General features: G+C 37.2%; 2 protein-coding genes across 2 annotated transcripts; both read right to left on the reverse strand.

Moving 5' to 3' along the window:
• Positions 1–6,058: 6,058 nt before the first annotated feature.
• Positions 6,059–11,197, reverse strand: LOC109807650 (kinetochore protein). The gene is made up of 8 exons (XM_020370225.3): positions 10,891–11,197; positions 10,755–10,820; positions 10,516–10,662; positions 9,601–9,711; positions 9,436–9,525; positions 9,226–9,348; positions 8,345–8,580; positions 6,059–6,440 (listed from the first exon to the last, which is right to left on the reverse strand). The coding sequence occupies exons 1-8, from the start codon at positions 11,012–11,014 to the stop codon at positions 6,429–6,431; spliced, it is 909 nt and encodes a 302-aa protein (XP_020225814.1). The 5' UTR covers positions 11,015–11,197; the 3' UTR covers positions 6,059–6,428.
• A 10,031-nt stretch (positions 11,198–21,228) lies between these two features.
• On the reverse strand, positions 21,229–21,939 carry LOC145958527 (uncharacterized). The gene has a single exon (XM_083076025.1). It carries the CDS (start codon positions 21,937–21,939, stop codon positions 21,229–21,231), a length of 711 nt encoding a protein of 236 aa, XP_082932151.1.
• Between the last annotated feature and the right edge of the window lie 4,337 nt (positions 21,940–26,276).

A 26,276-nucleotide genomic window follows, 5' to 3' on the forward strand; every position in this document is an offset into this window, starting at 1 on the left:
ACATAAAATCTCCAAGAATTAACAAAGCGATAGTTGATCTGCTCTATAAAGCCAATGAAAGCCAAGACAGTAATCAGTAACTGTCTAACTCTCAACTTAGGCTGATCCACCATTGGAGGATAATTATTAAAACTAATTATGTGAAATTTTTACTTAAATAATATTTTTTTTTAAAAAAAATTACAAAAGTATCAACTGTGCAAGTTTATTTACCAATGTAGAACTGTTTACTGTTCATGCTCAGAATTCGGTTCCCTTCAGTTCCCGGGGAACCGAATTCTGAGCTTCAAAATCTTATTTTTTTTTGTTTTTTCAACTCAGAATTCGGTTTCCGGGGAACCGAATTCTGAGTTACTTTAAATTTTTTTTTTTCGTGTTTCTGGCCCATTTTGGGCAAATTTTGGAAGTGGAACGGGCCGTTCTGCTTAAAGACACACAGGCCTTTTTTTTTAAATTAAAATGGGCCCAGAACGGCCCGTTCCAGAGGCAAAATTTTAACATGTTTTTGAATCTGGAACGTCCATGGAACGGCCCGTTCCGGAGGACGTTTTCAGGAAGTAAACCTTGGTTTGGAACGGGCCGTTCTGGTTTTGGAACGGCCCGTTCTGAGCAAACAGTAAAAAAAGATTAAATTTTTTATTTTTTATTTAAAAATAATAATAATAAAGTTAACAAAAATTATAATAATATCAATTAATCAGAATTCAATTTGATAGTGAAATGTGATAATTTGACCTTAATTTTTTAAATTTAATTTATAACAAAATATATTATTTTAATAAAATTGATTGAATAGTTAAAATTTTATCCGATAATTATATTGTTGGCGATAATATATTCCCTATAGTTCAGGGATAATTGTACGTTTTAAGCGCAAGATATTATCTTAAGTGATTGTTTAAATATATTATTTTAATAAAATTGATTGAATAGTTAAAATTTTATCCGATAATTATATTGTCGGAGAGAATATATTCCCTATAGTTCAGGGATAATTGTACGTTTTAAACACAAGATATTATCTTAAGTGATTGTTTAAATATATTATTTTAATAAAATTGATTGAATAGTTAAAATTTTATCCGATAATTATAGTCGGTGAGAATATATTCCCTATAGTTTAGGGATAATTGTACGTTTTAAACGCAAGATATTATCTTAAGCAGTGTTTTAAAACCCGGACCGACCCGGCCGGTCGGACCGGTTGGACCGGTTGGACCGGGAACCGGTGGTCCAGCCGGTCCGAATCTGAAGTTGGATCGATTATGCAATCGACCCGTTTCAAACCGGATTGAACCGGTCAATTTTCCGGTTCAACCACTTTTTTTATTTAATTTTTTTAAGGAATCATAAATCACAAAAATAATAATGAAAATTGAATCTCTTAATGAAAAAGCAAGGAGTCTTATTAAATATAACAATGACTACTTGTTCTAATATATTTGTTTGCAATATATACAACTTAAATAACTTTTATAGTATATTATTAATTTTAAATTATATATTTAATAATGCAATATCTATGTAAATATTACATATATTATTTTCTGATATTAATTGCAAGCATATTATATATGTACATATTATTTATATTTTTAATTTGTATTAATATACCGTTTAACATGTAATTTTTTATGTATCTTTTTACAAAATAAAAATAAAAATAATTTTAAATAAGATAGAAAAATTGAAATTTAAAATAAGATATGAATTTATTAAAATTTATAAGTATAAAATATATTTAATATGAATACTTTTTAATAAAAATAAATAAAATTGAGTCATGCGGTTCAACTAGTGACCCACCGGTTCAACCTTTGACCCACTGATCCAGTACCTTAACCGGTTCGATGACCGGTCCGATTTTTAAAACTATGATATTAAGTGATTGTCTAAATATATTATTTTAATAAAATTGATTGAATAGTTAAAATTTTATCCGATAATTATAGTCGGAGAGAATATATTCCTTATAGTTCAGGGATAATTGTACGTTTTACACGCAAGATATTATCTTAAGTGATTGTCTAAATATATTATTTTAATAAAATTGATTGAATAGTTAAAATTTTATCCGATAATTATAGTCGGAGAGAATATATTTCCTATAGTTCAGGGATAATTGTACGTTTTAAACGCAAGATATTATCTTAAGTGATTGTCTAAATATATTATTTTAATAAAATTGATTGAATAGTTAAAATTTTATCCGATAATTATAGTCGGAGAGAATATATTCCCTATAATTCAGGGATAATTGTACGTTTTAAACGACAGATATTATCTTAAGTGATTGTCTAAATATATTATTTATAGCTGATATTAAATGTTTCTTAACTTCTAAACATTAATATTAAATATTATTTCATGAATCCTGATTAATTGATATTATTATAATTTTTATGTTAATTTTATTATTTTTATTTTAAAAAAAATAAAAAATTTAATCTTCTTTTTACTTTTTGCCCAGAACGGGCCGTTCCAAAACCAGAACGGCCCGTTCCAAACCAAGGTCTACTTCCTGAAAACGTCCACCGGAACGGGCCGTTGCATGGCCGTTCCAGATTCAAAAACATGTTAAAATTTTTACTCTGGAACGGGCCGTTCTGGGCCCGTTTTAATTTAAAAAAAAGGCCTCTGTGTCTTTAAGCAAAACGTCCCGTTCTGCTTCCGGAACGGGCCGTTCCACTTCCAAAATTTGCCCAAAATGGGCCAGAAACACGAAAAAAAAAAAAATTTAAAGTAACTCAGAATTCGGTTCCCCGGGAACCGAATTCTGAGTTGAAAAAACAAAAAAAATAAGATTTTGAAGCTCAGAATTCGGTTCCCCGGGAACCGAATTCTGAGCATGAACAGTAAACAGTTCTAAGTTGGTAAATAAACCTGCACAGTTGATATTTTTGTAATTTTTTTTAAAAAAAATATTATTTAAGTAAAAATTTCCTAATTATGTAAATGGGGTTGTTCTGAAACTATTTACGTCTTTTAGACAGTGTCGCTATGAGTCATATATAGCGACACTAATGCCACGTGTATTTTTTCTTTTTTTTAGAAGCTATGAAAGTCACGGTATAAAAGTCGCCACAGCCGGTAGCGCTTCAACTAAAGTCGTTATAACTACTAACGACACACAATGACTTCGGTTGAGAATTTTAAAAAAAAAAAATTTAATAAAGTTGTTACAAACTATAATGACGCCAATTAATTATTTTTTAATAAAATAATTTATTTAAAATTTTAGTATATAATATTTTTTTTTAAAAATTAATTAATTTAATTATTTTTTAATAACATATAAATTTTTTTATAAATAAATGCAGTCGCTATAATATGTAACGATACCAATTATTTATTATTTTTTAAAATTAGTTTATTTAAATTTTTAACATATAACATTTTTATGTTAAAAAAAATAAGATGGCCGGCACAAAAGCAACAATATAGGAATCATAGAAGCTCAAGCCCTCAACTCGAATAATTTTTAAAACTATCATATATTGTTAAAAAATAAAGAAAAAATAAATTTATCTTTTAATTGAATTATTTAATGTAAGAAATATAATTATTAATATATATATATATATATATATAAAGGTGAATAAAGTTTTTTCTTAGTAGCAAACTAATTTTTTTTTAAATTATTAAATAATAAATTTATTTTTAAAATATTAATTAAATATAATACCGTAGCTATAATGCCAAAAAAAATTTCTTAAAAAATAAATTTAAATAAAGTCGCTATAAATTACAGCAACTTCAATTAATAAATTTTTTAATAAAATTAATTTATTTAAATACTTAGCATATAAAGTTTTTTAAAAAATTAAATTTATTTAATTAAAACTAACGTAAATCGTTAAAAAATGAAGAAAGAATAAATTAATTTTTAAATTGAATTATTTAATATAAGAAATATAATTATAATATATATATATATATATATATATATATATTATTGTATATATAAATATAATAAAATAACAATTTTTTTCCTAGCAATAAAATATAAAATTTTCATATATTATTAAATAAAAAAATTATTTTATAAATATTAATTAAAAATATGAAATGTAATGTTGCTATGCTCCGTAGCGATCTATTTGTTTTTTAAAATTTTATTTATATAATATGTAAATCTATTAATGTTTTTAAAATATTAATTTATATTTTAAAAAATGAAGGTAATATAATTCGAAAAAAGAAATAAATATAATTTTAAAAAAGGCTAAGTGTTTAATTTGGTTCCTCACAATAATTAAAATTTTCAATTTGGTCTCACTTTATTTTTTGTTTCAATTTAGTCTCGAATAATTTAAAACTATGTCAATATGAGACTTCTATCTAAATTCCACAAATGGTGCTAAATGTGCATGACGTGGATGTCACGTACAAGGTTTCCTCCTCCTTCTTTAATGCATCTAGAACGGCTCGTTCTTAAACCATCTGGAACGGCCCGTTCCAAATGCACAATTATCACACAACGAGTGCAAGTAGAACGGGTCGTTCTAGTTTGAGAACGGGTCGTTCCAGATGCAAAATTAACACATGACATACGTATGGGACCATTAACGAAGAAGAAGAAGAAAACCTTGTCACCTATGCATCTACGTGGCATTCACGTCGTCCACATTTAACACCGTTTGTGAAATTTGGACGGAAGTCCCACATTGATGTGTTTTTAAATTATTAGAAACTAAATTGAAACCAAAAAATAAAGTGGGATCAAATTAAAATTTTTAATTATTATGAGGGACCAAATTAGGTATTTAGCCTTTAAAAATGAAGGTAATATAATTTGAAAAAATAATATGTAAAAATATTAATGTTTTTAAATTATTTTATGGTAAGTTTTTTTTACTGTTACGATGTCCCATGTCAAATTTTTATTGGGTGTTTTTTGCGATAAGAATGACACCATAGCAACCTCAATTTTTTTTATAAAATTTTTTCATTTTTTTTGGACTACCTAGAGTCGCTATGGCTCATAACGAGCTCAATTTTTTTTTTTCCAAATTTTTCATTTTTTTGGGTCATTGGGTTTTTTTTCTCTACAAATTTATTTTACCAATTTTTTTTAAAATTATTTTGTAATTCATTATTTTTCTTTTGCATTTTTTTACATTTTTTCCCACTTATTTTTTTCTTTTATATTTTTTTTTCTTCTCTAGATGTATTTTAACAATATTTGTTTAATGCTTTTAAAATTTTGTAAATTTTTCTTTTTCATTTTGTTTTTCTTCTATGGCTCATCTTTTTTTTTTCTCTTCTTTTTTTTAGCACCTTTTTTTTCATAGTTTTTTTTCTTCATTTTTTAAAAAAACTTTTCTTTATAAACAGAGTTTTTTCTAATCTCAATTATTTTTATTTAAAGTTATCTTAAAATATACTATTAATTTATTTTTAATTGATTGGACTATTCTGGGTTATTTTTAAAAAATCTTATTTTTTTGTTAAATTATTAAAAAAATTTAAAAGTTCAACTCTTAAAATAAATATATTTTTTTATTTTTATGAGAAAAAAAATTATTTTTTATAAAATTGAGTCATTTTAAATGTTGAAACAACTAATAACTACACTATTAAAGTCGTTACAACGGGTAACGACTTATACATGACTAAATTCAAGTCGTCCTAATAAAAAAAAAACATACACGTGACACTAGTATCGTTATTGCTCATAGCGACCCTGTAATAAACTATCTCAAAGGTATAAATAGTTTCAAAACAACCTCATTTACATAATTAATTTTAAAAAATATCCTATAATTGTCAATCAGCCCTCAACTTAAAGGAAAATTATTATATTTACTGCTTGCAAAAGCATCTATGACTGATCAAAACTGGCGTATAGGTGGACATCATTCCAGCAACTTGTTTTTTCTTTTTAAGTCAGGTGCTTCCCAGTGATCAGGATTTTAGATATTAACAGGCTAGTAGCCAAGTCAACACGACAGAAACGAGAAAAAAAATCCACCAGCTAAATGGGTATGCCATTCCTGCACTTCAGACTTCATCCACGTGATCGAAATGCAAATTTAGAAACCGAGAGAAGATAAAATAAATTAAAGGATCGTACAGATCCATTTCCCAAATACCAATATAATACTTCATTTACAATGCCAAAAATAAGATATCAGCGAAATAATGACTGGATGTTTAGTATATCAACAATGGGGGAAAAAATAAATACACACAAATATCACACGGACCACACATGAAAAATGTAGGGATCTTCTGGTCTATTATATATAGGTTCAGACATCCAGAACCTGGGTATGTCTTAATTTACATGTCAATTTGCTAGCAATCAAAATCTGGGTCTGTCTTAACTTACATGTCAATTTGTTAGCAATCAGAGTCATGAGTAATGCCCCACATGAATTAGCATGTCTCATCAAAATGAGGTGACAAGCATCATCCACACCGCTTCATTTCCTGGCCTGCCATACATTAAACCTCGGCATAACTGATCTTACATACACATTACATATATATATATATATATATATATATATATGAAGTAATTACATACAATTTTCTGTGATTACATCATCTAGAAATTCTGCCACACAAGTTCTTAAACAAATAAATGATGGTGATCCTGCATCTGATGCACTGTCTGCAGTACACAAGAATGCAAGGACCAAACCTCAAACAAACTGTGGTCATGCAATACAATCTTACCAATATCTAAAATACTGACTTATCAAGCCCAGCTGATATGCTGTCAGAGTATTTACATTCTGCAACTGCAGAATGTTTTGTTTTTTTGGCACTCAGAATCCTTTCAATCAAAACTTGAAAAGGATGAGTAGCATTAAGGACACAATGGACATAAAGTTTATTAAGTCTCTTCCTGTAAATGATCTGCCTCCAAAATCATATTCCCAGAATGATAATTGTATGATTTGTATCAAATCTGGAACAGATCCAAAAACTAACATAATATAGGTGGCACAACAAATCAGGTGATGCACGATCAAATGTAGATCAAAAAGGAAAGCTAAGCAATATATCAAAGGTGCTAAAATTATCCTTGTCCCTTACAGCACAAACCAAGTCACTAGCATCAAGTGAGTGCCTTGGAAACACAAAACTGGTTAAAACCTATGAAGCAGAGACAACTCTCGTTTGAAGTGTCATGACATCAAAACTGTTTCCAACACCAATACCTCCTCAACACTGTCAGACAATAGGTGTTGGCTTGGACACTTAAGCCGACACATCCATACAACTCAAGTATTTGAGTTGACACGTCCTTATGAATAAATGCACACTAATATTATTTTTTTTAACTTTTAGAAAGGTTAACCTTAATATAAATATTTTTAAAATAATGCCTCACTTTTTTTCTGTGTGAGAATTGGTCGCATAAGAGAATGGCGAATTTACAACAAATAGCGTCATGTGATCCATATAGCTGGCCTCACCTAGTGGGGTAAACAGTAAAGCTTTTGTCATTGTCTACATATATTCCCAGTATCATATATTTTAGACATCAGCCAGGTTAGAGTGTCCACCTTGTAATATATTTAGTTTGGTTTTTTTATCATGTTTAATATTAAGCATTATTTTGAATTTTGGTCTTCAAATTTCAGACAAAATGAAAAGAGGGGGAGAAAGAGGGAAACTTTTAATTCAAATAGAAATATCAACTGGTTAGTTTAAAACCAACATTTTATTGGATTTCTTCAAAACCAGATGAGACTTTAAGCAAATCACACAAAAACTATTTTTTCAATCTTTCAGTGTTTACCACCAAATAAGATTTTAATATCAGTCCTACCGTACCGACTTGTATAGTTTCTTAAGGTTGGCAAATACACTCCTTAGAGTTTTATTTCATCAGAATGCCCTCTTTACACTATACTACAAGTTATAGGAAAATCCATCCTTAGCATAAGCTCGTGAAGTCAAAGCACCTAATTAAAGCTGTAGTGTTTCTATTTGATATAATTAGTTGTGTTCAAGACTTCAAACATAAAATCAATTTGCCAAGAAGACAACCAAGTTAGCCGTTATGTATCTCTATATTGTTTGTTACTTCTTTAACCCCAATTCAGGTTCACTTAAATGAAAGCAAAAGCCAAAGTCAAGCAATTGCCGTAACCATAACCATCTTTCTCTAGGCTTAATAGCCAAGTCTGTCACATCAAAAGAATATTAAAAAAAAGGCGATAAGGAACTTCACAATCAAACATACATGTTGAAAGAATAATAGACAAGTAGACGACACAGCAACTGAACAAAATATTCTCATAAGGAGAATCCTGCTATTGTGGTAACACCTTGTACTGAAACATAAATTTAAATTCAATAAATACAAGACCAATATGATTCATACCTTCAAACGAGGAGATTGACGGACAGATGATGCAGAATCAGGAGATAGAATTGCTGATTTTACCCTTCTCCAATTGACTTGTTTTTGAAGACGTGCATTAACTTTGGTGGGTTCACCTTGATGCTCATTTCTTTCAGTTGGAGAATAACTTCTAATGGTTGATTCTGATAAAACTGGAGCAGATGCAGAAATAAAGGAAGATTCTTGATGTTCATTTGTTATCATAGATAGACTGCCTGTTCAGTAGTAATTCAGAAATTGACATTAATTATAAGCCCCACTTAAGTGTTTCAAAACTAGAGGGTCATCAACCCAAAGAAGGGATACAATACAAGCTCAGTCAGGGTCCAGGTTTGAATATATTTTTATATAAATAAAATACATAAAAAATAACCAATGATGAAGAAATATGGAAGGTTACCAAAACATTATTAAAAGGGTGATCACAAATCATGATAATAACTTCAAAGCATGTATTTTTTTTCTAATTAGTTTTTGAAAAGAAAAAGTATTATGTGATTTCAGAAGCTAATAATAAAGGAAATAAACTTTTTTAACTATCATAATATGGCACTACCACAGGTGCCATAAGGCTTAGTGGTAGCCAGTAGCCACAACTTATAGCCATGAATAAGAGCCAGGTTGAATCCTTTCCCTGACATGTTCTGCTACTCTGCAGCATTACCAACTTCAACCTGAATGAATCTGCTTAATGGGAAATAGTTTACCAGATTGACAAAAACGAGCTGATTCAGCCCTGGTTTTCAGTAGTCACAGCTTCAGCCTTCAAATAATAATTGGACAGAACAAAGGTCCAGTTCCCCCACCCCACCCCTATCCCATCTCATGAATGGAATCATTAGAAAGAGCTAAAGCTGTACCTTGTGCCACTGCTTCTTGAAACTTTTTCCTCATTGTTCTGACAAATTTAAATAGACCATTTGTCTTGTTTAATTCATGGATCAACTCATCGATATCTTTGAGAGATGGTTCACAATTTAGCACTGAAATATAAACAGAATAAATTCAGATTTGATGAAACAAATTAGTCTACTTTTAAGATTATAAACCAAACCATGTATGATGCTTACATGTATACGTGTCATCTTCATGACGGATGGTAAAAAAGTACTCCTCATTTGGGTTGTCTACATTAATATTCTTGAAGGTGAATTTTACCCCTAACAAGAAGATCTTATAAGAATATCAAATTTGGAAAGAACATTTCTATGACAAAAGGGATTGATTTTAATTACCATGTCCACCTTCAACATGAAAACCAAGAACCCTATTGTACCAAGATATGGCCTCCTGGACTTCATCTTGTTCAATGCTTTCATTTGATTTCTGTTCAGATGCTGCCAAAACTTTTTATGAAAGAAAAAAGAAGAGGGGAAAGAAGCTTAGAAAAGTTCATAGTGTTTCTCATAACGCAAAATTTCAAATATTGTAAGCACAGAAATGAAAATAAAGGAAAAAGAGCCAGAAACAGATGTCCAAAATATTCCTTCATAAAAACAAGTGCAAAAAATGATATACAGATAAAATGTTCAGGCCACGTTAATCCCTCTCCTGGAAGAAGTTCTTTTTTTAATTCACAAGAAAGGAAAACTCAACATGAACTATGATTTAAAGCTATTAACAGTAATTTCCATGATTGAACTGGACCAACCGACCAAGTGTTTTAGCCTTGAGTAAATGCAATCTTCATCAGATTCTAGTTATCAAGAATAAGCTATATTTCAATGTTCCGCAAAAACAAACGATCATGGACAACTCATTAGCCTATATATTGTGTGCATATCAAAATATCTAATTAAATATGAAAGCAGGCATAATAAAATACACAACTCGATAACAAATCCATATCAGTTTGGTCCCTTTTTTCAAAAAAAAAAAAAAAAAACAGTTCAGTTTAATATTTTTTATACAAATGGTTCCGTTTTTATAATTCATTTTGGTTCTCAATTCTCAAATAGTTCGTTTAATTTTTTAACATCCTTCCATAGCTCAACAGTTGTTAGAGTTTGGCTAATTCAGTTAGAAACTAATTAGACTAGTTTTGCAATGTTGATCAATAAATGAATAAACAAATTAACAAGCATTGCAGAAACTGATACGGAACAATAATTACGGTACACAGCTACAAATAATTGCAATTGCAAGGTTACCAAGACGGTGTTGCGAAACAACCGTGGCACACTCTTCCTGTTCGGTTCTCCGCTTCTGAATACTTGTCTTCAGATCTTCAACTCTTCCCCTCGCAGAATCAATAGCATCTTTCAGAGCCATTCGCTTCGCCTCTCTCCGAGTCTTAACTGCACGAAAACCAAAGCGCACCGCTAAAAAAACTCAAAAAAACAAAAAATCGAGTCGAAGCGAGAAAAAGAGAGACATAGAAGAAGAGTACCTGCGAGTGCCTTTACCAATTCATCCTCAGCCTCCCTCAGTTTCGCTTTAATCTCCGCAAGTTCAGCTGCAAAAGAAGAAAGAGAGAGAGATTAAGAAAAGCGCAAACCCTAAGTTAGTGAAGTGGAAAACGTTACATTGAGATCGAGCGGTTTCGAGTGCGGTGGCTCGGAGTGATTGAAGGGAGTTTCTGTGAGAAGCGGCGAAAGCGTCCAAGCTCTGTAGCCGAAGATGGATATCGGCGTCGCGAATTGATGCCATCTTTGTTGGATTCGTTCGCAGTGCACTGTGTTTTGCTTCGGCTTCGCTGCTGAAGAGAGAACGAGGAAAGCAAAGGTTTCGCTTTAGCTTAATTGAAGCATCGATTGTTTTGGGGATTTATTAATTTGATTTTGTAGGAGCGGGAGAAAAGTGATTTTTCGATTCTAAAATGGAGCAACGGCATTAACTCAAAGTCCAAATCAGCAACGCTCCATGCTTGAAAGTATTCTTTTTATAACTATTACTTTATTCTACATCCATATATATTAAATATAAATTTTTATAAAAATATTTTACAAAAAATTTCTTTAACTAGAAAGTTTGTAAATTATTTTTAATATTTTAAATTAATTTTTATATATTAAATACTAATCAATATCATGGTGAAAGTATTTTTATGAATTTTTCTTTAATGATAGAATTTATAAAGATTTTTTTTATTTTTTATATAATATAGTGTTTATTTATCATAATTATTAATGATTTAAATATTAATATTTTAAAATAAATTATTATTATAAATAATTTATATGTTTAAAAATATTTATGAATACATATTTTAAATATAATTTATAAATTCAAATATAATATTTATATATATAATTTATTATAACTTTTTATTATATTATATAAATATTCAATATATATATATATATATATATATATATATATATATATTGTATATGCTGAAAGACTAATAATTATATGGATTGTGAACAATTATCTAGAAGTTTAAGATAATATGTACATATTTTATGTTCAAATAATGTGTTTCATAGGGATAAAAAAAATAATTTATGGATTAAATTGTACTTTTAACTTTTTATAATTCAACCCATAATTTTGATTTTTCAAATTTTAATTCTATAATTTTAGTTTCACAATTTTATAAAATTGACAATTTTGATATCCTCATTAAATATTAATTCGTTAATAGTTAAATTTGTAACAATAGTCATGATCTAACATTGAATAAATAATATAATAATATTTATATTAATTTATACTTTTAATCTTTATCTTTGTGTATTTTTATAAAATAAAAACAGAAAAACTTAACCTAACTATTATTAGATATTATTTTTTTATGTTATTTATTTAGTGTCATATCACAACTAATGTTACAATTTTAATATTCAATGAATAGATTTTCGTAAGGTGATAAAAAATAAAAAATTTATAAAATTAAGATGCTAAAATTGTGAAATTATAAATTTAAAGATCAAATTTGCATGTCAAATATTATAAAGGGGATGAAAGTGCAATCTAGTTTTATTTATTTTATAGGTTTAAATAAATGGTTTAGTCTCTCAAGTAGAACAAAAGTGCAATGATTTATAACTATTTTTCGTTGTCATTTTTTTTATAAATGATTTTATTTTTAAATATTTAAATAATAAAAATAAAAATTAATAATCTATGAAATCACTCAAATAAATTAATTATAAAATCTTCAAAATCTTAAATAACTTTATTACTTAACCTCATTTAAAAAAAATTAAATAAATATATAAAGGTCACTAGTTATAAATTAAAGGAACGTTAAGAAATAACAACTAATGTCTCATATACATATACATGACTGATAATGTAATATAATATTTTATACAAAATGACTGGCAACCTACAAAAATATTATTACAACAAAAGTCTCAGCTTTCCTACTAAGTCTCATTAGAATCTGCTAACCCATCACAGCACCCCCTAATCCTATCTACTCGCATACAATGTATGGTCATGACAGTCTCAATTCTCAAGGGAAAACATGTTAGGGTAAGCTTACAACAATAATCATCATAAAATAGTATCGATATATAATAAACAACAATAGAATTCAACATTCAACTTTATATCTTTCAACTTTAAAACAACAACACAAACAACAATAGATATACAACATCAACTAATGCGTCGTTACGCATATACAACTAAGAGATCTCCAACAACTGAGATTAAGCAGTCTATGTAATATAAACCCTACCAAATCCAACATTAGACCTATCTCAGTTAGGTCAAGTATAGAGCATCTTAGGAATTTTGAAGAGAACCAAGTATAGACAACAATAGTTGATTGTTTGGGTGTGCCACAGATTCAGAGGTCTAGTACTACTGTTAGGATAGAAAGGTTTGGGTATGGGTCCACCACGACCTTGGCTTACATCATCAATTCACATATAGAGTTAGCCCACCTATTGTCCTCCTAGTGTCACGCACCCTCCAGTATATAGTCAAAGACTACATCTCTAACTAGATACCTTACTCAATTTGATCATTTAACCATGACATGAATCGACTACTTCCATGCCGCCCACACAATACTAAGGGATTCAACTTAAAAAAAATAACTTTTAACTGATCACCTTAGTACTATGTATCTCAACATATGACATATATCTTCACTATATGTCCCCAACTTTACAACAATAGATATCTTTATACAACTTTACAACGATAGACATCATAATATCAACTTGAATAAACAACTTGAGCAACTATATTCATCATAATATCAAATTTAATGACTTCACAACTATAAACATCATTCATGCAACTTTACAACAATGATTATATTGACAACTTTAAAACAACTTAATGCAACTTTAAATCAACTTTCATATAGATTTCAACTTAATCAAATTGACAACTAAAAATAACTTACACAACATAAACAACACAAATCAACTTAAACACCCATAACAACTTTCAACTTAACCAAATCACTTATTGTGAAATGACATCCTTGACATAAAACAACATATATGAAGTTATACTACACCTATCATGCTCATCCTTGTCTCACATGAAAGACAATAAGAATTCCTACAAATCTCATGAAGACATCACGTCCTAATTCCATCATTTACCTTGTTAAAAGAAATGTAAAAACCATAACAACTAGCTTAAATCTTGACAGTTTGACCTTTGTTCACTAAAAAGGTTATAACTGAAGTTCTATACCTCATTTTTGGGTGAATCCAATGCCATTGGAAAGTTAACATCCAAAGCTACAACTTTTATGAAGACAACAAAGTCTAATTTGGAAAGCATCAAACTGCTCAACACCTCCCATAGCCCTTAGCGCTTTTCCTCTAGGGATCCTCCCTGTCACGCGGCCTCTAAAGGGCTTAAACCTTTCAAACAGCTCAGCCATTTCAAGAAGCGCTTAGTCGTTCACAACGGCTCAGCCCTTTGCCTCTAGGAATGCTCTCCTATCACGCAGTCCCTAAAGGGCTCAACCCTTTAAATAGCCTAGTCGTTTCAAAACTGCTCAGCTTTTTAAAACGATTTAGCCTTTTGATTCCAGAGATTTCCCTCTGTCATGCAGTCCCCAAAGGGCTCAACCCTTTCAAATGGCTCAGTCGTTGAAGATAGAGGGCACCCATGTTCTTCACCATTTTTGAACTACAACCTGCACTCAGAAAATTCCCAACACATGCAACCACCTACAAACACTTACAACTATATCAAATAGCTAAAAGCAACTCAGAACAACAACATGCAACTATAGGATCATCACAAATAATCATTTTCTATTTCAACCCAAAACCCATTTTAACTTCAATCCACACGGACCACACCCAACACCTCAACTATTTCAAGGAAAAACAAATGCATGAAGCTTCCCTAACCTGAAAATCAAAATCTTCGAAAATGAAGAAAAACACGAGGGAGAATAGAGTAATCTAGACTTTCGGGAAGGGGAGCTTCCTTCTTATAGCACCAACACATTACTCTTCAACCTTTGTAGAAGAAAAGAAGGGAAACTTAGAAGAATCAACAACAAGAAAGATTAGGGAGAATAAGAGTGTACCTGTTAGAGGGTACACTCGTAGTCTTCTAGGTGGTGAAGGGTCGAACGGATACTTCTGGTGGACACTTCAGAGGGGGGAGGTACCTGCAAAAGGCACTCCGACGCTCAAGTCAAGACAAGCACGATTTTCTAGGGTAAAGAATGAACAGTGACGTACCTCGTTACGTGTGACCTATTTATAATACCTGACATGGGCCTGAACATGGTGGACCTTTTCTGACACTTACCAAATTAGGTAATACGACGATAATTGGCTAATTACATCTTAATTATGCGCTTATCCTTGTTAACTATGATCAATATTATAATCCTTGCTTTATCCTTCGGCACGTCGCCGAGCCGACAGGTTAGGGCTCAGGGTGTTGAGCGTCTTCGGCTGTAGGCCGAGTCGATAAGTATTTGATCGGCTATTCTACTTGATCGACATTTGGCTGACCCAGTACGCTGTATATGGAGATGCATCATGGTTCCGTTCGGCTCGGCATTCAGCCGAGCCAATATTGCTAGCGGACTCCTCTCGGCCTTCGGCTGTATGCCGAGCCGATGCTAGCGTCAGGGTTTTAGGTATGGTTTTGGTTCGCGTGGGTGTCTGACGGAACGGCACGTGTTGGTCCACGTGACCGATAGGGTCCTCCCGGTACACAAGCCCCCCAGTCTTTAGGAGTGAAACGACGCAAAGGGTAAATATGGTATTTCGGTTGTTACCTTTTTTGAGGGAAGGCCAAGGGTTACAACTGCTAATGGGAAACGAAGGGTTGCAACCGTTGAACATTAACGACGCACGCGAGGAGTTATGACTGCTTATAGAAGACGAAGAGTTGTAACCGTTGTCGGAATACGAAGGGTTATAACCGTTGGGTACTAATGACGCACGCGAAGGGTTGTGCATCATGAACTGTTGGATTTAAGTGATCCAACGGTGTGTAGAGGGGTGTGGCGTTTGATATATTTGCCAGGAACGCCTATAAATAGGCGTGTGGGGAGGGTCCCCAAAGATACGCGTTTGTCACTTGCTCTGAGCCGAGATCAGCTGAGTTGCGGTGTTCGAGTATTCTTCAACAACGATTGGTCAAGTTAAACAATCAGGTACGCAATGGCAGATTTAAATGTTGTTCATATTGACTCCTCCGGGGACGTAGGTGATTCTGAGTTGAGAGCAATGCCGGACTGAGACGTCGTATCAGCCTCGGCTTCCAATGGGGAAGACCACGTAGAGTCCATTTCCAGGTCCAAACGGTCACAGACTGGGAGTGATTCTTCATTGGCGATAGCCTCTGATGATCATCCAAGCAGGGGTGGTGGATCTTCCAGGAGTTTTGCTCCCATATCGACCCCTGGGTACTCGTGGGTGCACGGGGAGGTTGGCAGCGTGTATTCTCGGTATACCGATAAGAAGTCTCTTATTAATTTCGTATCGGCCGTGAAATTCTTGACCTTTCCAGAGGAAGAGGAACCCTCTGCTATCTTTTTTCAGCCGTGCCGAGGCGATGGAGTGCCGAATCTGGATTTTGTGTACTTGAACCAAGGGTCGTGCAAGTACCAGTTCTTTTATGTATACGATTACATGTTCCGGGATTTGAAGATAACTCTCTCGTTTGATGAGTATTTTATGGGTATATTGCGGCTTCTGAATGTCGCGCCGAGTCAACTTTATCCAAACACTTGGGCAGCGATGCAAGGGTTTAGACAATTATGTTTGGCTCTCGGCCTCCAGCCCACTCCACACCTATTTCTTCACTTCTATTCGTCTCGGCCGACGAAGAAGATTAAGTGGTTGTCACTGGTTCGGCACAGTGATTGCTTGTTGCAGCCCTTCACCACTTCCTATAAGAACTTCAAAGTGGGATCTATGAAGGTCATGATTCGGCCGGAGATGGGAAATAAATACTTCTTCAACGTCGAAGGGAGATCACGATTTTCGTTGTACTGGACTCGGAAGCCGAGGAAGTACGACACGGTGTCCAAATCTCGAATGTCCCCGGAGGAGAGATCAAGCTTGAATTTTTTAGAGAAGCTGCCTCGGCCTTTACCATGCCGTCCTCTGGTCCAATTATCTGAATCGGCCGACGTAGTCGAAGAACTGATTGGTATAGTACCTTTCTTACTTATTTAAATTCTTGCGTTATCATTGATTTTGACTAATGATGTGCAGGTATCATGGCGGATCATGGAGAGGATGATCTAGACATCCGCACATTGATCCAGAACCAAGTGGCAGCGACCATTGGGAACAAGACCCCGGCTGGCGTGCGCGGGAATCAACCGACTGCCCAGGGTGGTGGGGCGGGACCAACGGTCAAACCGAGAAAGCCTACTCGGCCCCAGCCTGAAAAAAGAAGGCCTGATCCAAGGGCCGAGGAAGAGAGCCGTCGGGCTAAGCAGCGCCGCGTGGCTGGTCCAACTGTTCTAGAAGGCTTGGGCGGACCAAGTTTTTTGGCTGGTAATGTTAATGCTCAGGATTTTCTGAGCCAAGACTTGACCTCCGAATCGGGTCAAGGGATGTTGAGCCGCATGACCTTGGCTCAGAAGTGGAGCTATTTCTGTGAGTTCCAAGTGCGTGTTGTGGCCTTGGCTCAAAGTATTGTGATGGAGCCAAACGGCGAGGCCGATGGACTGCGTCGGCAACTTGCTGAGCAGGAGAAGTCTCTTCAAGAGACGCTGTCGGCGCTGACTGATGCCCAAACGGCCAATAGCAAGTTCCAGGCCGAGCTGGATCGCCGAGGGCGAACTGCTGATGACCTGGCTTTGAAGGTCCAACGTCTCGAGGTGGCCTTGAAGAATGAGACGGAGAAGTCTGCTATCTTAGCTAAAGAGTTGGACTCTGAGAAGCTGGCTTTCGGTACCTATAGGGAGAAGGCACGTAACAAGGTCCTCTCTCAGCATCAAGCTGGGTTTGCTCAGGCGGCTCGGCAGGCCTGTTACTTTGGCGACTTCCCCCCTAACTTTCACCTGGATATGAGAAAAGACTTTTTCCAGGGTAAGTTAGTGGATCTGGCCTCCATTCCTTCGGACCAGCAAGCCGACGAGGAAGCTCCGGCGCGGCCAACTAGGCCGATTGAAGAGGAAACGGCGTACGAAGAAATTGCGCCTGAAGACGCTCCGGTTCAGGGGGAACCGGAGGTGGGGTCTTGAACATTTCTTGTTGTTCTTATTTTTGTAATGATGGGCTGATAGTGCCCTTTTAATGTACTTGCTTGGGCCGATAGTGTCTTGTTTAATGAATTTGAATTTTACTTGTTGTCATATATTGGTGTAATATTTACCTTTTTCGTGATGAAAACGTAAGAATTGATGGAAGCCGTATCCTTGGCCGAGAGAGATCTCGGGAGGGAAGACTTGTAAAATAATTAAAGCCACATCCTTGGCCGAGAGAGATCTCGGGAGGGAAGACTTGTAAAATAATTAGAGGGAAGACTTGTAAAATAATTAACGTAAGCCACATCCTTGGCCGAGAGAGATCTCGGGAGGGAAGACTTGTAAAATAATTAACGTAAGCCACATCCTTGGCCGAGAGAGATCTCGGGAGTGATGGAGATAGGTGAGGAGATTGATGTTCCTCCACTTTGCTCCATGCTTAGGACCGAAGATGCTTTTGAGGTTATGACTCCAAAGACTCTTTGAAGCTCCTTGAAGTGTTCTTCAATGGAGGAGAAGCCTTGAAGTGATTCGGTGTTCCTTAGCTTGTATAGGTAGCTTGAGAAACCAAAACAAAGTTGAAGAACTTTGTTAGAAACCTAGAGTGAAAGCTCTCTACGGTTTTAGGAGAGGACTCTTGAGAGAGAATTCTGAAGTTCAATTCTCATTAATGTCAAAAGTGAGTACAAGTGTAGAGAAAACAAATATATAGGGTAGAGGTTGCTTCTAGGAGAAGCTAACCTTAACCATGGTTCACTAGGAACCATGGTAAGGTATACTTAACTCCTACGGTTTTAGTTAGCTTGTAGGAGAAGCTAACCTTGACCATGGTTCACTTAAGAACCATGGTAAGGTGAGCTAACCTTACAAAGGTTTAGAAGCTTGCAAGGCAAGCTTCAAACCTTTGAAGTGAGACAAGCAATTTTCGGCCAAAGGAGGAAGAACTAGCTAGGCGACCTTGGTGCATTTTGGCTCCATGATTTAATTTGAAAAACTTTGATTTGGTTTAGTTAGGTTCATCATATGATGATGAAACCTAGCTAAATCAAATTTATGAAAAATTAGGAGCAAAATGAGTCCAATATGCAAAATTTTGCCTAGGCCCAGTTCTGGCCCAATTACTAGTCACACTCCAAGCTTTGCTAAATGACACCCCCTTTTCCCTACTGAAAAAATACAAAATGAATGTATCAACTAGGGAGGTTAAATGGAGCTAAACTCTCCAAGTAGCCTACCTTAAAAACAATATACAATCACTAGGAAAAAGCAAGTAAAGTGCCTCACAAATACAAAGGCAAAATAACCTATACAAAAGACTATGCATAAACTGTACAATATAAACAAATAGAACTAAGGCCTTCTCTTCATGATAGAGCATTCCAAGTGAAGATTACCTTGGGCCTGACAAGCCCATTAGTCTTCTCAAGATCTAGCTCTTCCTGTATCCTCCTAGCCATAGCTCTGGTTACTGGGCCCTTGGCCCATGATCTATCAGGGAGGGAAGACTTGTAAAATGTTTAACGTAAGCCACATCCTTGGCCGAGAGAGAACTCGGGAGGGAAGACTTGTAAAATAATTAACGTAAGCCACATCCTTGGCCGAGAGACATCTCGGGAGGGAAGACTTGTAGAATTTTTAACGTAAGCCACATCCTTGGCCGAGAGACATCTCGGGAGGGAAGACTTGTAATATGAAATAAAATCGCAACAATGTAACACAAGTGATAGATAGTTGAACTGTATTGTTATTGATTGAGTGGATGCCTCGTTAAAAACCTTGCCGGCCAAAACCTCTTTTCACAATTTTTTAAGAGGAAAAAAGACCAGTTCAAGGAAAAGAGTGCATCATTATACATTTTCAAATGTACATGAGTTAAATTCTAACTGTAATAGGTCTTCAAATGAGTAGAATTCCATGTCTGAGGGATGACCTTGCCGGACAGTTCTTCTAACTTGTAAGCCCCATTGTGGAGGGTATGCCGTATCCGGAACAGTCCGTCCCAATTGGCTGCGAGCTTTCCCTCGGAAGAGTTGCGCCTTGTCGAACCGGTTGCTCTCCATACGAGATCTCCTTCGTGAAATGTCCTCGGCTTTAGGTTGGAATTAAAGCGTCGGGTCATGCGTTGTTTGCATGCTTCGGCCACTACCTGTGTTTTCTCTCGTACTTTGTCGAGAACATCGATTTCGGCTCAGAGGGAGCTGTCGTTAGACTCCTCATGGAAATGTTGTCGCCTGAAGGACGGTTCTCCCACCTCAATCGGGATCATCGCGTCCACGCCGTACGTTAGGTGAAAAGGCGTCTCTTTGGTAGTTGATTGTGGCGTGCATCGGTATGCCCAAAGGACTTCTGGTAGCTCTTCGGCCCATGCTCCCTTGGCCGAGCCGAGTCTCTTCTTGAGCTCGGTGAGTATAACCTTATTGGCTGCTTCGACCTGCCCGTTTGACTGAGGGTGCTCGACTGATGTAAACCGATGCCGAATGCCAAGGTTTTCGAGGAAAATGTTGAATTTCTTGTCGGTGAATTGAAGGCCATTGTCCGAAATAATGGCGTATGGGATGCCGAAGCGGGTAACCAGATTTTTCCAAACGAACTTTTGTACGTTGGCAGCGGAGATGCAGGCGAGCGGTTCGGCTTCTATCCATTTTGTAAAGTAATCCACCGCGACGAGAAGGAATTTAACTTGTCCCTTTGCTACCGGGAATGGTCCGAGCACGTCAATGTCCCATAAAGCAAACGGCCATGGGGAGCTGATGTTGTGCAATTCGACGGCCGAGGCATGGATGAGATTCTCATGCTTTTGACATTGAACGCATTTTTTGACGAACTCGGCGCAGTCCCCCTTCAGATTCGGCCAATAATAATCGGCTCGCAAAACTTTAGCTGCCAAAGTTCGCCCCCCGGAATGAGAACCACAAATACCTTCGTGGATTTCCCACATCACATAATCGGCTTGTAGGTTGTCAATGCATTTGAGTAGCGGGGTGGAGAATCCTCACCTGTACAGCTCGTCGGCTACTATGGAGTACCGAGCCGCTTGCGTTCGTGTCTTTTTAGCTTCCATCGGGTCGGTTGGCAATTCCCCTTGGACAATGTAGTTCCGAATGGTGGTCATCCAGGTCGGCGTTTCGGCGCCGGTTGTCATACACTCAGCTGTCACACTTGGGGAAGGAATCTCCAGGTGAATGGTTGTGCGCAATTGTCCTGGTTTCCGGCTGCTGGCGAGCCGAGCTAACTGATCGGCTCGTTCATTGTTGCTTCGTAGGACGTGTCATATTTGAACCTCTGTGAAGTCGTCCTTGAGTTTTTGGAAGAGGTGGTAGTATTGCAACAGATTGGAGTCTTTGACCTGAAAGTTATCATTGACCTGTTCGGCCACGATTTTCGAGTCGGTCCAGCATATGACTTTTTTCACGCCCATCTCGGTTGCTAACCGCATCCCGGCCAGCAAGGTTTCATATTCCGCTTGGTTGTTAGATGCTCGGAAGCCGAAGCGGAGGGATTGTTCTATGGTGATGGCTGAGGAACTAGCCAGAATTATACCTGCCCCACTTCCTTGGGCATTAGAGGATCCATCGACATGCATGGTCCATGGTTCGTCTTCAAAACGACCCGGAGGAGTGAGCTCGCTGACAAAGTCGGCTAAATGCTGTGACTTGATGGGGCCCCTCGGCTCGAAGGATACGTCGAACTCTGAAAGCTCGACCGGCCATGCCATCATCCGGCCATCAATCTCTGGTTTTCTTAGGACTTTTGCAATTGGACAATCAGTTCGGACAACTATCTTGTGACTTTGGAAGTACTGCCTGAGCCGGCGGGCGGTGTAGATGAGCCCTAAGGCTACTTTTTCTATCAACTTGTAGCGTCGTTCGACATCCTGTAGTGTCCGACTAATGAAATACACCGGTTGTTGTTCGTCTTGCTTCTCTTGAATCAAGACGGCACTGATTGAAGTGCCGGAGACGGCTAAATACACAATCATGTCGAGGTTGGCAATTAGTTTGGAAAGGATCGGAGGTGTACTAAGACGCTCCTTGAATTGTTGGAATGATGCTTCACATGCCGGGGTCCATTTGAACCGCTCCGTCTTCCTCAGTAAGAGAAGAATAGGTTTAGCTATCTCGGCTAGGCAAGGAAGGAACCGAGAGAGTGAGGTGAGTCAGCCTGCCAACTTCTGAACCTCTTTCAGAGTACCTGGACTTTTCATATCCAGAATGGTTTGACATTTGTCGGGGTTTGCTTCAATGCCCCGGTTGGACAACATGAACCACATAAATTTTCCACCTGAGACCCCGAACACGCATTTTTCAGGATTAAGTCTCATCTGATGTTGCCGAAGCGCTTGGAAGACATCAGCCAGGTCACGCACGTGCGTGGAGATGTCGCTTGATTTTACGACCATGTCATCAACATACACTTCCATACTTCGACCAATCTGTTCATGAAAAATTTTATTCATCAAACGCTGATACGTGGCTCCGGCATTTTTCAATCCGAACGGCATGACCCGATAACAGTAGTTGGCCGTTTCAGTAATGAATGCCGTTTTTTCTTCATCTTGGGGATGCATACGGATCTGGTTGTACCCCGAGTATGCATCTAAGAAAGATAAGAATTTGTGACCCGATGCTCCATCAACGAGTCGGTCAATATTCGGCAATGGGTAGGCGTCTTTCGGGCAAGCTTTGTTCAAGTTTGTGTAATCAGTACACATACGCCACTTTCCATTCGGTTTCCAAACCATGACAACGTTGGCTAGCCATGTCGTATAGTGCACTTCTCGGATGAACCGAACATCTAGAAGTTTTGATACTTCAACTTCGATCGCGGTTTTTCTCTCTTCTCCGGCCTTCCGACGCCGCTGTGCAATCGGCTTTGCCTCTTTGCTGATTGAAAGCTTGTGGCAAAGGAAATCTGGGTCAATGTCAGGCATGTCGGAGGGATGCCATGCAAACAAGTCTTTGTTGTCAAGAATTACTTGTCCGATAGCACTCTTTTCCTGTTCAGAGAGGACGGTCCCTAGGTAAGTAAGCTGGGAGTCTGAAGCTCCAACTTGAATCGATTGCTTATCTTCAATAGGTTCTACCCTCTCTTCTTGATCGATTTGAGGGTCGAGGTCCATGGCAGATTGTTGTGACACCGAGTGAACGCCTCTCGGTTCCTTAGACGCTTCGTCCTTCACTCTTGGTAATCGCAAGCTGGCAAAGTAGCATTCTCGCGCAGTCTTCTGATCAGCATGGACCGTGATGACTCGTCCTGACTCGGCCGGGAACTTCATGGCTAAATGAGGGGTGGATACAACCGCCCCAAGCCGATTCAGGGACGGTCGGCCGAGTAGAATATTATAAGATGTGCTGGCATGAACTACCACATATTTGACCGAGATGTCATGATATTCGGCTCCTTCAAACCCAAACCGGGTTGACAACTTGATATATCCCTTTGTCTTGACTCGTTCGCCTGAGAACCCAACCAGAGGTTCATCATAAGGAACTAGCTCGGATTCTGGAATATCCAACTGCTTGAACGTGTTCCAATACAGGATGTCGATGTCGGCTGAACTTCCCTGATCAACCAATGTTTTACATACAATACAGTTGTGAATTTCAACACTGATTACCATCGGATCATCTTGGTCCGGGTCGATGCCTTTGAAGTCAGCCTCGGTGAAAGTGATGGTAGGAAGGCGGCGACGAGCTGTTTCTACTGCATGCACGTGCCGAACGGCTCGCAGGTGTCTTCGTTGGGCCGATGAGGATGAGCCACCACCAGCGAATCCACCTGCTATGGTGTTGATGACTCACTGAGGCTGTGACGAAGGCTCCGCGTCTCTTCTTTCTCTGGACCGACTGCATTCCCTGTATGAGCGTGTTTTTGTTCTCCTTTGTTCGGGCTGATCATGCCGCCTCGACCGATCAGTGTGTCGGGATGAATTTGGGCGGTCCACGAAGCCTTGTAGCTGTCCCTGCTTAATTAGATCTTCAATTTTATCTTTTAAAGCCGCGCATTCTTCTGTTGAATGCCCTCGATTGCGATGGTACCTGCAAGACTTACTTGTATCGGCCCTGGGAGGGGTCGAAGCTCGTTTCGGGACGGCTAGCACTTCTGAGGCCAGTGCTTGCTCTAGTATGGCCGCTCTGCTAGTGTTAAGTGGCGTATACTGCGAGTACCTTGGCCCGCGAGGAGATTTCTCGCGAGGAATTAGCTCTTTTGGACGGCTTCAAAAATTACTTTCGGCCGGCTTGTCAGGTCTTGCTGATACCTCTGCTCGGGCTTGATTCCGAAACTCAGCTAACTCTTCCATCTGCATGTACTTGTTGGCTCGCCGACGCAAGTCATCCATGTCAGTGGGAGGTTTCTTGCAAATGCTATTGGCGAAGGGTCCAGGTTTCAAAGCGGTGGTAAGGTGGTGCAGAGCTACGACAAGGTTCATGTCTCGGATCTTGAGCGCCGCTTTGTTGAACCGGCTCATAAATGCCCGAAGGGACTCCTTTTTATCCTGACGGATACTAACCAATGCTAAAGAGGTCAATTGATGGGGTCGGCTTGTGGCGAATTGAATGGTGAACTGGGAAGCTAACGTGATGAACGAATCAATCGAGTTAGCAGGAAGCCGAGTAAACCAGCTCAACGCTCGCCCTTTCAATGACGTTGGGAAGATTCGGCACAAGGCGGCGTCATTAGTAGTGCTCAAAGTAACCTGAGTTAAGAACACATCTACATGCTCATCTGGGTCGGTTGTACCATCGTACTTGTCGAGTGGTAAGGATTTCCAATGGTCAAGAAGTGCAGACTGCATGATGTTTGGGGTAAAGGGGTGTCGGTGTGCTCCGGTCGGCGTCGATTGTATCGGCCGGCTGACCGAAGCATGGACAGCTGGGGCAGCGACAGAAGTATGAGGGATAGAGGTGTGATGGCCGTGCGAGTGGAACGACCCCTGAGTATGGGTTGTCTCAAAGGGTTTCCATGTGGGATCCCGGTACTGGTTCTTGAGGGCAGCGTTCTCTGCTCGCAACACAGCCATCTCGGCAGCATCTCTTTCCCGCTGCTGTTTCATGGCAGCCATTTCTTCCTTCATTTGGCGTACCATATCAGTCAAGTTTGTCTCCTCTACTGTCTCGGCATTGTCCGCCCTGGACCAGTGCTCATCTTCGGACTGGTGGTCTTCAACGTTGTTTCTTCTTGTCTTTGCCATAATGTCTTCAAAAAGTCTTCACAGCTATCGGTTCGTCCCCACGGTGGGCGCCAAAATGTACCTGTCAGAGGGTACACTCGTAGTCTTCTAGGTGGTGAAGGGCCGAACGGATACTTCTGGTGGACACTTCAGAGGGGGGAGGTACCTGCAAAAGGCACTCCGACGCTCAAGTCAGGACAAGCACGATTTTCTAGGGTAAAGAATGAACAGTGACGTACCTCGTTACGTGTGACCTATTTATAATACCTGACATGAGCCTGAACATGGTGGGCCTTTTCTGACACTTACCAAATTAGGTAATACAACGCTAATTGGCTAATTACATCTTAATCATGCGCTTATCCTTGTTAACTATGATCAATATTATAATCCTTGCTTTATCCTTTGGCACGTCGCCGAGCCGACAGGTTAGGGCTCGAGGTGTTGAGCGTCTTCGGCTGTAGGCCGAGTTGATAAGTATTTGATCGACTATTCTACTTTATTGGCATTTGGCTGAGCCAGTACGCTGTATATGGAGATGCATCATGGTTTCGTTCGGCTCGGCATTCAGCCGAGCCGATATTGCTAGCGGACTCCTCTCGGCCTTCGGCTGTATGCCGAGCCGATGCTAGCGCCAGGGTTTTAGGTATGGTTTTGGTTCGCGTGGGTGTCTGACGGAATGGCACGTGTTGGTCCACGTGACCGATAGGGTCTTCCCGGTACAAAGAGTATGGAAAAGAATCTGTACGGAACATTACAATAATAGTATAACTACTTCAAACTATTTAATTTTCAAATAAAAATCACTCATTCTCTAATTTTTTATTTTATATTTTAAATATATTTTTAAATAAATATATTAAGATATGGAATGTTTTTTTTCATAGTATATATAAAATGGTTAGTATTTTAACAAACATATCGTAATAACTAAATCTCTGTTACTATTACTAAGAAAAAAGTCATTTGATGTCTAAAAGAGAATAACATTTTTTTTAAGTCAATTAGTAAGTAATTTTTCTTATTTTTTAATCATGTATTTTCTATGGTAGTCAATTAAAGGATAAATTTGTAAAACAATTTGTAGACACTAAAAAGTGTTATAATTTTTTTAATCCATCGCGTTATTATTAGTATAAATAACT

The sequence above is a fragment of the Cajanus cajan genome, chromosome 6 (assembly GCF_000230855.2).
Source record: "Cajanus cajan strain Asha chromosome 6, NIPB_CcT2T_4, whole genome shotgun sequence".
NCBI classification, from domain to species: Eukaryota; Viridiplantae; Streptophyta; class Magnoliopsida; order Fabales; family Fabaceae; genus Cajanus; species Cajanus cajan.